At 37.2% G+C, this 17,679-nt stretch overlaps 1 protein-coding gene across 1 annotated transcript in view; it reads right to left on the bottom strand.

Moving 5' to 3' along the window:
- Positions 1-11,735: 11,735 nt before the first annotated feature.
- NKAIN3 (sodium/potassium transporting ATPase interacting 3) overlaps positions 11,736-17,679 on the bottom strand; it is a 179,247-nt gene continuing 173,303 nt past the window's right edge. Inside the window, exon 5 of the mRNA XM_007421874.3 lies at positions 11,736-11,946. Coding sequence (XP_007421936.1) covers positions 11,875-11,946 — 72 coding nt within the window. The 3' untranslated portion in view covers positions 11,736-11,874. The remainder of the gene's footprint in view (positions 11,947-17,679) is intronic.

Genomic DNA, 17,679 nt, shown 5'->3' with positions numbered 1-17,679 from the left:
CACTTTTTTTTTTTTTTTTGTAATTTCTATCTGGCAATGCGAGCTACACTTTACACTGGATAAACAGACAGCAATGTTGCTAAAGAGTAAGTGGACACAGAAATGCCTTTGAATGAGGAAAGAGGTCCCAGAATCTGAGATCACCAGCCTATCAAGTTGTCAACAGATCATCTGAATCTACTGTTTTCAGGACATAAAAAGAAGTACGTATGTACTTTGTAAAAAATATTTTTTCTGGAAATACTTTATTGGAATGTAGATGGACATTCTTAAGAGAACAGTACAAAGAACATCACAAAGGACCACAAGCTAGGCACTGCTTTTAAGCTTAGCATGTTGTTTGAACCCAGTTTATATAATATGGATATGACTCAAGGCTTCATGAGAATCCTCCAAAAAACTGAATTGAGCAAACCATGGTTAAGTTTGCATTGTAAATATATTTGGGTTATAAAGTTGTATAAATGACTTAGCGTTTGCTATTATCCTGGTACAGCATATGTCTGTGATCTGCTACAGATGTATTTTAAAAGTAATATGTGAAGTTTCCCTAAAGCTACCTTTTTGGTTTGTTTAAAAAAAACTGTGAAGACAATCTCTCCTACTTTAATTTAAAGTTGTATTGAAACCCAGATGTAGCAGAATGTGTTCAGCTGTTATAAGCAGAATGGCTTTTGGAATAAATATGTGCATATTCAACTTTAAAAAACTTTTAAAAAGAATAGGGATTTTCATATCTAAATAAGCCAGAAAGAATAGGGACAGAGTGAGTATTTATTCCAGGCAGTAGGTCCAACTTATAAAACTGCTTTTAGGAAGCCAGCATTATATCTGCTCCATAGTCTAGATTTTTTTTTTATTGTTAGTTCCTCAGAATCACTTTGTTGAGATAGGTGATCACATAAATTGTATAAAATAATAAGCAAACAAATAAGGGCTATGGAACTTCTATCCACAAATACAGTTTTGCACATATACAATAAATATATGGATAAACAACATGTATGTGGGCATCTGTGATGGTGGGACGGCAAGTAACATCATTTGCATCCTGACATCATTTATGTGATATAACGAGACACGTGACCTCATTGCGCCATCTACCAGCTGCCTATGAATATATAGATCTCCCGATGTGATCTCAGACTCCTACCAATTCTAGTAAACGTGGTAGATGGTGAAGGAGAGGTGGAGTGGCAGTTGAATGAAATCTGGAGACTTCCACCTTGACTACCCACATCTTAGAGGATAATGCAAGGAATCATGTTGTAGATGCAAAATGCTACATCCAAACAGGCTTCCAAAATAAAGAAGTGGAATAAAACATAGATGGACTTCACAAAAGGCTCAGAACAGTTCAATATTCCTTCCCAAACTGTGCTCAGGGGTGAACCAGAGGAAGAAAAGAACTCTGCAGCATGAACCAGGGTGATTTTGTACAGCATAAAGATGAGATACTTTCATATTGTATCCAAAAAAGGATGAAGAACAAAGGCCTGATTCATAGAGTACCAAATATCCACAGGAAAAATCACTTTTATGTTTCACTTTTTATACAATTGGAAGAAATAAAAAATGCCACATTGATACATATTCTAAAGGTATTTACAGATAACTTTACATTATTTTGTACATAGCTTCATAATGAATGCCTTTTGTTCAGCTTTTACATTAAGGCCATCATGAATTTTCAGAGGCTTATAAGGCTGTACTTGGTGCCTCCCTTTGACCCCAGTGTTGTACACATTCATGTTTGGCTCCTTCTAAGGAGAATTTTTTTAAAAATGTGCAAATTACACACATCTGCCCTGAATTTTGAAGAATGAAACACTTCTCTGTCAGTTACCAACTGCTACAAGGAATGCATCTGGGAACAAGAAAGGCATATGGGAGAAGCAGCCATATGCAAATTGCCTTGCAAACCTTATGCAATTGTTCTTGGGAGAAAACACAACTGAACTAAGGGAGGCTTACATTAGAGCAATCATGCATGGACTTGGCTCAATGAGCTGATCACTGCAACAACTGGAAAACCACTTTTACTGATCAATTCCTATAGTATGCCTGTAATTAAGTATGATTCTATAGAAAAAGTGAGTGTCTAGTTTAGTTGGGTGTTGTGTCCTAGATTTATCGCTTTTTCCTCCCTTCCCGCTCACTGCATCAGAATTGAGTGCTTTTGGGGAAGTGTGTGTGTCTGTGTATGGCAAATCATTACTAGCACATGCAAATATAGTACAGTTGTCTTACTCCAAAACTATGGTAAAACTTCTGGAAAAAGAGGATTCTTTTTTCACACGCTCCACTGTTTTCATGCCATAAACACTAGATATTTTGTTTTTAAAAACTTCAAAAAGGAAAAAGCTACAATGTACAAGTTGTCATAAAAGTGAATAAAGAAAAATTCAAGATTATCTAAGAAGGGTTCACTTTACAACACTAATAAGGAATCTGAGGTGGTGACTGAGAAATGCAGCCACGTGTCAGTCCCGGTCAAATGCAATGAAGCCTTGCTTCTTCAGGGAGATGGTCTTGCAGAACTGGGGCTTTGGTTGCAAAGCCTGGTTCCTCCTCATAACACTGCTAAACCTAAGCGTGGCATCAGGGCTGAGTCCTTCTTTTAACCTGAAATGAGAATATACAAGTTACCTGAGAAGAGAAGGTTGGGAAGGAAGTGGTGTTTTTTTTTTTTTTTTTTAACATTCTACTTGTTCTGTTGTCCAGATTTACTTTGTACTTGCTCTGCTATCCGACTGGCAGAAAAGTATGCCACTTGGCACTATCCCCAGTGCTGGGACCTCTCCTGCAAAAGGGAATGTTTGCTTGCAGATACTTCATTACCCAACTAGGTAACATCATCAGTGGGCCCACAGATCCAGAACTAGCAAAAGAATCCATGGCAGCAGTACTACACAACACACCCCACCTAGCCAAGATTAAAATCCAGAATCATGGACCTCATCAACCTCTGCCTCACTACCTACTTTCAGTTTGATGGACAAACATACCAACAAATCAGAGGAACACCCATGGGATCACCACTCTCAGGACTCATAGCAGGAACTGTAATGCAGTGTCTAGAAACTGTAGCACTCCCACACATACAACTGAAAGTATGGATCCGGTATGTAGACGACACCATCCAAATAAAAAAGGGACAACTAGAGAAAACACATGAAACAATCAACAACATCTTCAAAGGAATAAAATTCATAAGGGAAGGAGAAAACAACAACACACTACCCTTCCTGGATATCCTCATCAGCAGAGGAAGACAACAAATTAGAAGTGCAAGTCTATCAAAAAACAACCCATACTAACTGACTTCAGCAGACTGATGACGGCTCCACAAAAAGCAGAGCCAACAACTGCGGTGAAGAATGAAGAGCCGGTGAGTAGACCAGCTCTTTGAACCTCTCTGGGCAAAGAGAGGACAGGAGATCACCCACAAGTGCTCCAGACAGTTGCTCCCCATGAGGAGACCACAAGATACTGTGAGCATCCTAGACCAAGCTAAATACAAAAATGCTAGGAAATTCCGGGAAGCTTGGCATTCAGACAAATGAGCCATCAATAGACACATAGAGATAAACCATATTTACCATTCAAAATTTTAAAAGCTAAGAAGGAAACAAAAAGGCCAGAACACATCCTCTCCAGCAGCCAACACCCAGATAAGCAGGGATTAACACCAAACAAACAATCAACTGGAAAACAATAATCAAGGAACTACCAAGGAGAAAACCACAACTCCATATACACTGACAGGGTAAGTTACTGTAGTATATAAACAGGGAGGAAACCCCACCCTCACTCGCACTGATGATGTTACCTAGTTGGGTAATGAAACATCTGTAAGCAAACAAGCAAGCTCAGAGAGACTCCACAGTTCAACCCTGAGCTACATCACTTCTCTTCTACTAAGAGCCTGGCTGTCAGGTCACAGGTGCAGCAGAGCACAGGGTGAAGTGGCAGGGAAAGATCAATAAACAAGTGCCATCCTCAGTTATTCCTAGCAACATGCAGCCATGGCCTGGAGCATCAAGTAGCCCATGGAAGAGGCAGAATGGCATAGGGATCAGCAAAATGGTAGTCCCCTCTTCCACACAACCTGCCGAGAAATGAAAAGAGTAAAAGATATGACCATGATAATTCTCTTGTAAGAAGCAGCAAAAAACCTGTACAATAATGCACTTAATGATATATTGAACGAGGCTCTATCTCCAGTCTTAAATTGACCTGAGCAACAAGGAGCTACTGCTCTCTCAAAAGAAAGCTATATCCATGTTTAAAAGATAGACCTAGCACTCTTTCAATGACTGCTAAACCCATGCATGCCAGGAGACCGTATAACAAGCAGTGATCAGGCATTATGCAGGCAGGTGCCCTCTGAAAAAGCCAGTGTCTGGTCTCTCCTACAGTCTAAGCTTAAATGGCCGTGGAGGGAGGGGCATGCACACAGCACAAAGAGGCCAACAGAAGCTGGGCAGATGTCAGCCCCTCCCTGTGTCACTGCACACTCTGTTAACGAAGCACGCTCAATGATATCCTTGACAGAACTTGTGTTAAGAAAAGAAAGGAAACAGTGGAAGGCAATTGAAGGCAACTTTAAGCTGCTTCAGCTGTGGGTTAGGGATGAGACAAAGGCAATGTCACATCCCTAAACCCTTTGTTGCAGCACATTTGTCCCATGTGTTCAGGAGTACAAGGATGAGCCCATGGTTGTGATTTAGTCTGTTTTTGAAAGCTATCTAATGCCTGCCTTGGATTAGTAGAACAATCCTATTGTTAGTTCAGAATACTCCATAACTAATTTAAATATTTTCTTGAGTTGGGAGCATGATAGGCCAAGGAGGTATGTGGCCCCTTGGTTTCTACAAGTACTGTATAGTGGACAGAGCTTGTCTTCTAAAACAGTTGATTTTAGTGATGCAAAAACATTTAGCTGTGTTCAATCATAACCTGGCATGCTCACTGTACAGAGACAAATAATTTATAATAATGAAGAAAAAAAATTCACCTTATAATCCCATGCTTTAGCCTATACATTACACTACATATAAAATTCATATTCAACAGAATAGTTTATTTGTTCCTTCTACTTTTACATCCCCTGAGGATTTAAAGACAGGAAGTGATTGAAACTTAAATGAGTAACTCAACAGCTGAAGTGCTGAAAAATTAAAGGATATACAGATGCTTTCAGGTCTTAATTGTCATGCCCCTGATTGAAGCCACATCTTCAGATATGTCTGGATAAAAGCAGGAGAGAGACTTCCCAGAAATTGCCAGCCACATTAGTGCTAACACTAATGGAACCAATTCCTGTTTTGCAGAGCTTTCTACCTCAGGGATCCTCAGCCTGGATCAGACTCTGAACTAGACGTTAGATCACCTAGTCCTTGGGAAAGTACAAAGTTAGAAGGTTGCAGGCTGCAGAAATGCTGGGCTGGCTCAGTCAGCTGTAAATTCTGGCAGGAGAACAGTTGAGCTTCTGGGCACTGTGACTCTTGCTTGTCTCCAGACATATCTGAAGATGTGTCTTCAGCTAGGGGCATGACATCCATGAAAGGTAGCAAATATAGTTCTTTTTCTCTTCTAGCTTTTATCTCAAAGAAAGTTGAGCTTTTCACAATTTAGGTAGTAAAAGACCCATTAGTTTTGAAAATAGCAGCTGTCCTGGCCCATTTGCATCAAATACTGATACCAATTATCTTATTGTGAAGCCAACTGGGCAGGCTGCCACACATCAGACGAATAAGCATCAAGAAACTAGCGGATAGCACAGATCACTGAGTATCCAAATTGTTTTCTACAGCTTGGTTTTTAAGGGAAATTCACCTTGATCATTGAAATTCTTTGTTCTTTAGAGCCTATTAGCACTCTAGGACTGCACAGTGACATAAGGCCTTTAGAAAAAGCTGTTTTTACAGTGTACATCTCTTGAGATATTCTGCAGTGATAAAAACCCAGGAGACTGTTTTAAATCATGTCACTTTCGCCATCTAACCCCCATATTTTCTTCTGATTAGCAGTAGCTTCCTTGGGTGTGAGGCAGAGGTGTTTTACATTTTCTGATCTTCATTCAGTTTAGAGTGGAAGCACTAGGGATTAAAGCTGAAATGTTTTGTATCTAAGCAACAGCTCTCCCACATAGTCCTAACATCTTACAAGCCAAATTGCACATGGCTTTTGAAGACACACACACATACATATATAATCACTTACAATGGGGAAGATAGGCTGAAAGATCTAACCATTTAAATGTTTTAACTATTAGAAAGGTCTAATATTTCCATTTTTATTCCAGTACTTTAATAAAGGTAAAGCCTCTACTCAGGTTAAATCACCAAACTTCTCTCTAAAAGAATGAGATGATCCATGTTTAATCATTTTTAATATTGAACATTTAATGCTCTTCCATATGTTCCTTAAATGGGTTAATCTATGTCTATGTTAAAACTCCAAAATGTAGAACAAAATAATATCCAGGCATAGGATTTTGGAATGTAACCAGAATATCTGGTTTGACTATTCCTTCCAGCATTGGTTGTTTCAATTTTGACCTGCTCCATCATTCCATAAAATCCATATGCATAACACAAGGAATGGGCACAAACTATGGCTGTGCAAGGTTTCAAAGGAGCACCTCATTTTGACAAAGTTTTGATCAAAGAGACCTTTGAAATGCCTCAGTGAAGAGAAATGGCCTTTCCCATCTCCAAAGCAGCAGAAATGGTTGAGCCATTTCAGTCAAGCAGCTTTTACACTTGTCTATGAGTCATTTTTCTTGAAGAAGATTGCTGAATGAGGCAGATGGCTCCTGCCTTGTTGCTTCAATTCTGTGGAGTACCTGCAGAGCAGGTCCACTTCATACAGGCTCACCACAAAAGCTCTTGAACTCTGTTATAGCTGTTAGCAATTTTGCTGTCGAAGTTTGGTGCCAAACTGCTGAGAAATGAGCATTCCCTATAGTTTTTTGACAGCACATTAAAAAAAAAAAAAAACCCAGTGTGAAGGTTTTGTTTATGCTTTAAGTATATACACACACAGGTTTCAACATCTGGCCTCTAGAAGCATGGAACTGCTGGTCCCAGCCATTTTCATGATGTCACTTTATCACATTTCCTGCAGCGGTTGCCTACTCAATATAATAATGATCATAAAGGATGCATAGCTCCCAATAATTGTCTCCACCCCCTGCATTCCATGCTGCCATGGAATGGCCATGGCCATTTGCAATCAAGAATATGGGATACATGCTTGAGAAAGGTGTAAGACTCAAGGGTTTTTATAGGATCACCACTTCACTGGACTCAAAGCAACCTTCATATGTGAAGTGGAACAGCTGAACTATGAAATCAACCTGTTTAAGAATTTCCTTCTGGAGGACAGATATATATTCTTCTACATTTTGCATACTAATGGGCAGTATAGAAATGCTTGAATAAACCAGGGAACATTTTTCAGTCGCTGGTAGATTAAATACAGGTTTCATAAAGAAAAGTGATCATGCATGTGCATTTTAAATCATTTTCATAACTTGGGGGGGGGATTGACATTTAAATTATTACTAATATCATGCCAGCAGCAAGTTAAGTTTCAGTGTAGTTATAAGATTTATGTTGCTTTTTTGACCAAACCTTACTTACAAGTTTTCTAGGTTTTAAGCCAATATGTCCCAGCAGGGGAGGGTGGGTGGGATTGTTAGTAGGAATGTCAAGTATACCTATAAAATCAACTGAAAAATACATATATGACTCTTTGGAAATTAAACGGCAAAATATAAAGTGAATGTAAACAAAATAATTAAGAAATAATATATTATGAAACAATGTGTGTTATGTAGACACAGAAAATGTCCAGAATATTATCTATTTGATTTAAGTTATTGATCCAAAATAAGCTCTGTTTGGCCAAAAAAGGGAAGCAGATTTTTACATAAAACACAGATACCTACCTTTCTGATGTACAGAATTAGTCTCATTTGGAAAAATGACATTACAATCTTAGGGGCTAATATACATAAAATAGTAACTTCTAGTTCCTTTGTAGGATATTTTATTTTATTTATTATGAAAGCTAAAAAATGGTAAGCATTGGGTCAAGGGCTACATATGATTTCCAAGCCTTATGTTCAGTTTAATTTTTGTTGTGTTCCTGACAATTTTTTTATTCAAGTCCCACCTACTCGTTGGAGCAGACTCCAAAAATCAAAGTCAATTGCAACCTTCATCTCCAAAAAGTTGCATACCCCTGTTCTACCTGTGGATCTCCATCTGAAAGCTCTACCTATCAGAATGGTAGCAGGAAAAGCCATCTATTATTGGACATTTTCATTAAAAATGTGACTCAGAAAGAACTGTCTTGGCATTTTACTGTCTCCCACAAGGCTATTTTCAGAAGCTCTCTTGTTAACAGTTTTCAGCAAATTCTTTGCATTTGTTGACAAGATATGCATTCATTTGGCTTCAGTATGGAGGGTAGGTCAGGCTAATGTAGCCTTAGCAACCATTTCTCCAGTAGTTTTGGATTCCTTTCAGTTTATCAGTCTGCAAGATCTAGATATTAAATAAACCATATATATTTTTCCAATTTTGTGCTCACTTATGCATGTTTAAACAAAGAAACTGTCTCTTGCATTAGATCTGGTTCACTGAAGTTTATGCCACAAGAAATGTAGCATCTTTTAACCCTTTACTGACTGCAAAATATGATTGTTTTCTACTGGTCAACTGCTGTGTGGTTCTACAGGATTCACAGCAGCGATTACATTATCTGGTGGTTTCTACTAGAATATTGTCTGAAAAAGTGAAGAAATGCTTGAGGAGAGAACTGATACCTGGAAGAGGCAATAGCTGGCAATGAGTTTCAGTCTTACCTTCTGTCCCTTCTTCAGGTTTTTTAATTTTAATTGATTTATAATATTTTCTGCAGTTTCTGCAGTTTTGATCGCTTTTCTTGCTGCTCTGATGTTTATAGTGTTTCCTGTTTCATTGGCTTGTTTAGTATATCTATGAGTATTTTTTATTGTACATTGTCTTTATATTTATTAAATGTTGTAAATGTAAACATTTTTTTAAAAAAAGAAAGAAATCAGCTGATGAATGCAGAAAGTTCTTGGAAGGAGAAACAGACGGGTGGCATAGGCTATGAGTTTCTGGTTATTTCTTGTAACTCTTAACATCTTGAAGGATGGTGGCTAGTCTAAATATTTCTGTTTATTCATTAGAAGGATGTAATGAGTCAACTAATGCTTGTGTCCACATTCCTTTTAAATTTTACTGCCTTATACATTTCTAAGGAATACGTGGTGCCTAACAGTTTCTTCAATGGAGCCATAATATAGTAATTAGTGTGCTTAAAAGAGTTATCAGTTACAGATGCATTCGACTATGCAGGAAATCAAGAGTCTTCTAGAAAAAACATTTATTGAGTGCATTTCAAATTAGAAATCATGCATCCAAACAGTTTAAAAAACCCACTCTCCCTCTCTTCTTGTTCTGAAATTTTAGTTTTATTCTTTCTGAAAGCCATTTTTATTTACACACAAGCACACACACATTCATGTTACATTTTTGTAACTGAAATTGTCTTGTGTCCTCAGTAAAATACAATAGTGCCTTTTCTCTCTTCCTGACATTTATATTGAGATTTTCCAGGCAGCTCAATTTCTGTCAATTCTAAATATCCTAAGGCAGGAAAAAGATGCTACAGACAAATGTTAAGCTGGTTCTCTGTGAATCAACTATATCCTCTCTCTTTCTCATATTTATTATTAGTTATAACCTATTTTTCCTCCAGGAGCTTAAGGCAGCTTATATGGGAATTTCCCTTTATTTTATCCCCACAACAATAACTCTGTAAGATGGAGTAACTGGTTCCAAGTCATCCAGGGAGTTTCCATGGCTGAAGCTCTGCTTGTACCTGAATCTTCCCAGGCTTACTCTAACACCTTAACCACAATAGCACAATCATGCTGTATCCTAGTATCCCCTCCCTCCCTTCCTTCCTCCCTTCCCTCTTCTATAAATGAAAAGGGGGGGGGGGTCTGTTTTAGAATTTTAAAATGCTCTAAACAGCAAAAGTCCCCACTCAGAAAAAAATTGTTATAGGCTCATATACTCAGAATAGTAAAACTAATTTCATTTGTACAATTGTTAAACAAATGTTTTAAACAAAACTGTTTAAAAAAGAACAGGTTGGAAATTTAAAGCAAATCCCAAGTATATAATTAAAATAATTTATGGTTAGGGCGTGTTAGGTGTAGGACCTGATTTATTAACTTGGTAATCCATTCTATTCCATACATAGCTGTGCACGATATAATTACTATCTGACCAAGGCTGCTGAATGAAAAACAAGGCTGTATTGTTAAGATAAAATTCTTTTGCGCTGGAAGCAGAAAAAGTGAATTCTCAAAATGATGCTAAGTGTGAATAAATTTATTAAATGATAACAGCCTACCTGCAGTAAACAGAATGGCAGGAAGTGATATTTGGAAATGTACTAGGTTTACTATATTTCTTAAAAATAAAGTTAATTACTTTGAACATCAGTCTAAAGCTTTTGGGTTGTATTCCAAAAAGTTGATTTGGAGTTTCATGGGGTTCAAACGTAGCACCTCTCAGCAACTCATGAAAACAGCTGTGTCTTTTCCTGTGATTGTATGACAGCGATCTCTTGCCTTTCCCACTTAAAATTTCTCAAAAGGCCATGAATCATGGGTACGTGCAAGCCTCTAAAATTAGAAACACAGTATGTTCCCATTTCAATAGCAGCATGACATAAAAGCCAGGAAAGCAATAGTTTGACAGAACATTTATTTATACGTTTATTGCTCTTGGAAATATATTCATTGATTGATCCATACTTACTTAAGCTTTGCATAAGAATGAACAAGATGGCTGTTACTAATTTTTAAGTCTTCCTGGCAGATTTCAGTCCAAGAAGTTGAAAATTATGCAAACATATTTCACTTCAGGAAACATTAAAGGCCAATAACTGCAGGTTTACTTTAGGCTGAATTAAACAGAGGTTTTATATACAATGTCCATGGTTTCTAGAGCACAGTAAGTTGTATTATGTACTATAGACTATTTGAAGTTATATTATAGATATTAACAATTTAGAGATTAGCAAAGTATGTGCCAAAACAATATTTTTTTCAAGAATCAGGCTGAATTGTAAAATAAGTAGAGCAGAACAGAACAGAAGGAACTGGTACCATCAGAAAGAAATTGTACATCCAAACTGTTTTTGTCCCTTTTTTTAACTTGGCATTATCTGTCAGACATCTCACCTTTTTCAGAACCAATAAAATACACTTCAAATTGGGCAGAGAAATGGAGGACAATTGCAAGACAGCTTTGATACGTATATCAGGATTAAATTATATTTCAAAAATTACTGCTGCCCTAAAAGTAGAGTTGTTCATCAAGCTGCCATGCCTAATCCTAATAGAAAAGTATCCCCTAATAGAAAAGAAAGAGATTGCTACTGCTGTGGGTTTTGTTATTATATTTTTAATATACCTTTTAGAACGTATATCATTATTTCAAGGCAGTTTTCATACGGAATAACAAAATGTACTACAACACTGCAGATCATTCACATGAAATTAAAAATAGAATAAATCATTAATATTAACATAACATGAATTAGGAGAGCAACAAATAAAAGCTATGTAAATACTTAAATTTACTGATGCGCATTGCTCAGATTAAAAGGGCAGAATGAAAAGAAAGCTACTTGTGTCCAAAGGAAGAATGATTTTTTTCCCCAGATATACCTTTCCAGTTCCACATAATTGGCTCTGAGTGCAATACTAAGTCTCACCCCAAGGTCGTGGCTCCAGAGATCGGGAGGTGTATATCAGTATTTACTGCTGTCCTCTTCTTCCATAAAAACACTAATCACATAACAGGCGTAAACAAAACCAATCAACTGTGAGAGAAAAAAGAAAGTGGGAAAACTGTTACTACATGCTATAAAGGTTCAAATGTATGTGGCAAGCTACATCTAGTTCAGAAATGTAGTCAAATATGCAAACTAAGTGGAACTGCAGGAACTTTCAAGACTTATCATCAGTTTTAAATATTCAATACTTTGGCTAAAAATCCTTGGTAATGCAAAGTAAAATTCCAGTGAAATTAATGTTTTGGGATCAGAGTATTTGAAAAAAACATTTTTTTCCACATGAATCCATTCAGAATTTACAACTGCCATTATAAGTTCTGTTTATAGGTGCCACCCCTTACAGAATTTAGATTGGGTTAGGACTTAAGGCCTTTTCTGTAGCCGTATTCCAGTTATGCAACTCCTCCCTATAAAGGTGAGCTGCTGCGGCTGGCAGCAACACAGGGAATCCACAGCCAGCTTCGTCACAGGGTAATGCCAGAAACTGCATTTGGCAGCACGTGGTTTGTGGTTTAGCTGGAGGCCCTGCTGTGAAACCACAAACAGCCAAGGAAAGGGAAACGAGGGAAGGGGCACTCCAGCCACCACTCTATAGAGGAAAGCAAGTCCGTTTGGTACTGCGAGAATTGTCACCACAAGACTGACTCTCCTTCAGTGCTCCTGCCATGCAGGAAGAATGGCTCCTTTCCTGCCAGGCCTCTGATCCTATGGAGTGATTGCTTGTGGGATGGGAGAACTCACAGCAGAAGACCTGTGTCCCCTCTTCTCCCCCATGGCAAGAGAAGTAGTGGGGAGAAAAGGGGAAGAAAGATCTCTTCTTTCTCTCTCCCTCTGTCCATGGGTGACAGAAGAAGCAGGCTATGGGAGCAAAATGCCTCCTTTGGTTCTAGAATGATTACTCTGTAGGACCAGAGAGCTGGAAGGAAAATTGCCTCCCCCACTCCCCGCTTCTTTTGCCACCCATGTGTGCTTAAAGTGGGGATGGGGATGGGAGGGGAAGGGAAGCAGATCCTTTTGGTTGCACAAATGGTCTCCCAGCCTCAAAGAGCTCTTCTACTGCCAATTCCTGTCACCAGAAGAGGTGTTCCCTTTACGTCTCTCCTCCCCAAGTTTTTAATTTTTTTAAACCAAAACTGCTAAATCAAGTTCAGAACTAGAGAGAAATAATCTCCCCAAAAAAATGTGGCACTCATGCGAGGTATTGCTTAAACTTGATCCAGAAGTGGCAGTCAGGCTTCTGCTGTACCACATGGGCCTCAGACCATTCCAACTGTCCACACAAATGCATGCCTCCCACTTCTCATACAAGAGAACCCCTTCTCTGCTTCACTGCTGAGGCACAGTAGAAGTTGGGAGTGTGATCAGCATTTCTTTAAGCCTGCATAGTTTTCAGCCAGTTCCCACGATGGATAGCAGCTCTTTAGTGCTACTATGTAGAAATATGAGATAATCTTTAAATACAGTATGACCAGGTAGAATACTGGTAAAGGTTTTAAATAACTGGTTGGTCCTGTATGACCAATATAACTTCTTCAGTCATGAATAACATATCTCATGAAATTATAATAAATCAAACATGCTTTCTTAAGAAAAGCAAAAGAAATTGTTTCAAAAAGTTAAACTGGTGAATGGTGTTGCCAATATCTAGGACAAGGTAAATAAAGAAAACCTTACCCAATAATTAGATGAATGACTGAAAATATCCTTTCTGCCCAACAGCAAATGTAAAACTCCACAAACAGAGTGATCTTTAAATATATATTAATAGACTAGTAGCTTTTAGTAGCAAGGGAATTATTACAGTATTTTCTTTGCTTTACTGATGGCCATTGTAATAAAATATTTATTCCAACAAATTACTTTAGCTACCTATCTTGATTAACCCAACTGTTACTTAATTAATATGGCTGCACTCACTAAAGTCTAACTAACTGTTAGGTTAATAATTAATCTGCAGTGGGACAATTGCTGTGCATTGCTTGGCTTCCCAATATCTTAATGCAAATAGCATTTGTTGGCAATTTGCCTAGGCTCAAGTTAACTTTTATTAATTGATAAGAAAGTAAAACTTGGTATGCCCAATTACCATTGGTTAATTTTTCAGATCAACACTTAGATCAAGAATGGAATTCTGTAGTCCTCCAGGTATGGCTGAATCACAGCTCCTAAAATTTCTCATTATTGCCCATGCTGACTCGGTCCCCCGCTTTGGAGTTAAATATTAAAGTCTCTGACAAGTGTTATGATGGTATTCTCATATCGTCCTATACATATTTTCTATGCATTCCTAATAGTGCACTCCAAATATATGCTTCTGATTGAAACTGATCATTAAAAAAATGTTGGTTTGGAAGTAGAGCCTTGGAAGTAGGCAAAGTTAATTAAAGGTGTATAATTGACAGATACATTAAATCTTTTAGATTTACTTTACAGTTTTCATATGTTTCTCAGTTTGAAATGACTAGAAATTGGGTTCCAAAATTCTAAATCATGAGGCCAAAATTTATGGTGGTACAGATTGATGGCTTCTGACAAACGCAAAAAAGTGGTTCAGGGGCCGCAGGTGATCATGTCTGATATACAGTATGCATTAGTCATCTATGCTGTCTTCTCATCATTTTCAAACTGGCAGCAAGAACCTTTTCCCTCTTCTGCTTGAATAAGCCAAATTTATCTGCTTCTCAACCAAGGTTTATTGGAATTTATAGGGCATAGTCCAAATCCCTGGAGAAAATTTCTGTCCCAGAAGATCCATATAGATGCTTTTTTATTAGTAGTGATATCTAAATGTTGAATTTCTTTATTCTGTGGTTCAGAAGAAATCCTTAGGCTATTTTAAGACTCAATAAGGTATCTACACAATAAATAATCTGACGGAGAATTTGCCATAACTGCAGGGATGTTTGCATGTAGATATATGTTTTAATATGGGTATAAGGTTAACACAGAAAGGTGAATATTGTTTGTCCTACAAATGAGACACCACGCCTTATCCAAACATTCAACTTCTCTGAAAGATAAAAGTTGAGTTTCTCTTCCCATGTCTCTTGCACATACCTTAGCAATGCATCCAGAACTCAAAATTAGTTGGCTCATGTTTTCACAGTTTAGGCAAGATTTATTATTTTGCTTGCATAATTGGCATACCTAACTGGCCAAATTCCCCATCTTTGTCATGCTCAGCTGTTTATTTCTGTAAACTGGAGGGAGGGGCTACTTAGTCCAACCTTCCACAGCAATTAAGATTTTTTTTCAAACATACACTACTCACTCATTGCTCATTATGTAATGAGTAAGGACAACTAAGTAAAAACTAGTAGAACTGAAAATATGTTTTCTTTAAATAGAATTTTAAAATGGGTTATACTATATTGGGAAAGAAGGGAGGAAATCATATGAAGGGAAAGGAAAGGAATTGAAATATGGATAAACCAAGAAATGGAAAGAAGATAAAACTTAACAAGTTGGTCATCTGAAGGAAAGAGCATCATCATACACAGTGTCATTCAAAAATGAAAATCTGAGCAACAATAAAGTGTGATTTCTTTGACAAACCACCATCGCCTTGTCACTTGTCCAAGAGACTGTGATTTGAGCAACTGTTTAGAAGGGTTATGTTGATTTGATGACAGAACTGTCAATTCCTGAAAGTTCCCCCTCCTCAAAAAATTTTATATGAATAAATTCCATGAGCTTTGTCTTTCAAAATAACTCTTTGGTGATGGCGCCTCCCTTTTCAGTGTGCTGAGCTCCTACATTACACATTGGAGGAGGCAGCAGCGGTGGTGGGGCAAGTCTGCGGAGGATCTTAAATTGGAGGTAGGATCCACCAGAATGGATGAAAATGGTTCTTTACTTAGTGTTTCTGCTAAAACAACTGTATTACATGTTTAGTTATATGGTAGTAATCTTTCATTCCATAGCCAGTATATTCATTTTTTGAAATGTAATATTGAAAATTTGCCAACTGTCTGGCATGGCTGTAAAGTATCATTATATCTACTTGTGGTGGTGATTAGTGGAGTTTTGGGGTATACGTTTACATATTAAATTTATTTATACCAGCATAAGATATATATTATCCTTCCCTTCTAACATATATAGAATGATTAACATATTTGATTCAAATTTATATCTATGTAGATTTAGACTTATTCCTAATAGCGATCTGTGATCCAATAACACTGTTACTTATCTTGATTATTTATTTAGTGAATGACAACATAGAAGTCTAAAAAGTTAAAATGAAAAAGAAATTACGGACGTATTATTAGATCAGGCTATTGTTTATGGTTTAGTCATAAACAACTCATCATTGTTTCAAGCTCTTTAACAGACACATTGACTTTTTAATCCAAGGGGTTTATTTCTCCAACCAGGAATGCCTTTTTAATACAATTAATTTAATGAACCCCAGTGTGGCAAAAAGGTACTGTACTTGTATTTTACCAGTAAAACAAAAGAATTTGAAGGCTCTGAGAAACATTTCCAAGTTTATACTATATATATTTTTTGGTTGATTTTTCTAAAATAGAAGTCCACAACCACAGGATTGGCATTATAATAAAAGTAAAAATAAAAACCTAAATCATTACTTTTATGTCATTTTAGGGAAAATTATAATCACAAATGGGTTTATTATAAAAGTCTACCACAAAGAAGGGTCCACATGAAGAAAATAACGCAAGGGATAAACAAATGTAAATTGAATAAATCATAGGTACAAAACACTAAATACTTTCATACTTCCCACCACCACCACCACCACCTTTATGACTCTACCTAGAAAAACATAAATTGGGATAACAGTCATAACTGACCCAATATATCCATGCAGTTCAGGGACAGGAAACTTTTTTTTGACAAAGTGGTACCCTGGAATTCTGAGATTATGCTTGGGGATTTTCACAAAAGTGCTACATGGCAAGGTTATTCCCAAAAATATCTACCTTGAGTCCCGTTCCTAAACATTCATTACCAGGTGGGATGGTTGCTTCACACCATCCCTTCCAGCTCCAGAGCATCTTCTCTACCACCCATTTTTCCGGCTAGATAGACACATTTCCAAATAAAGCTTTCTAAGAATGCCTATAGGACTATAAGGCCAGATGCATTTTTGTGATACTGAGGCTAGATATTCATTTTGCAATATGCTAGCTTTATTTTTTCTAATTAAAAGAATCTGGGGAAAAAATAGCTGGAAAGGAGGAGCTAGGAGCTTGGTAGGCACTAAAGGATGCATCAATGGGTACATGAGCAAATATTGCCTCTACCTCCATAATTTATTTCTACAAAAACAGGTATAATTTTGTTGACCCTTTCAAAGGAGCCCCCATCTGATTTTGGCCAGAATTAATTTTGTACATGGAATGCTCAAAGGGTTGATACTTGGGCTGAACTTGCTTAAGGATGGGGACAAAGATTCCAACACATCTATTTATTTCAGAATCTATATTAATATATTAACATGATTCAGGAGGAAGAATCAAAACCGACTATCTTACAGAAACTGCCTGGAATAGTATGCAGTGATATTACTACTTCTTTTCTTTAAAAAAATAATAATTACCTGCCCACTGCATAATGTTGCTTATTCTGAAAGGGAATAGCATAATGGATATGCAATCTATGCAAGTAGGTGAGTAGGTGGGTAGATAAATACCGTATACATGTTACAAAATGTAGTAGCATATTTAGAATGTTATAATTTCCATAGTGTACCTCTACCCACTACCAACTTACCATAAGGAGTAAGCCACC

Source organism: Python bivittatus, unplaced genomic scaffold (assembly GCF_059951505.1).
Source record: "Python bivittatus isolate LINGU-HERP-01145 unplaced genomic scaffold, Pbiv_v1 ctg000840_np1212, whole genome shotgun sequence".
NCBI lineage: Eukaryota > Metazoa > Chordata > Lepidosauria > Squamata > Pythonidae > Python > Python bivittatus.
This window is presented reverse-complemented; position numbering and strand designations above follow the sequence as displayed.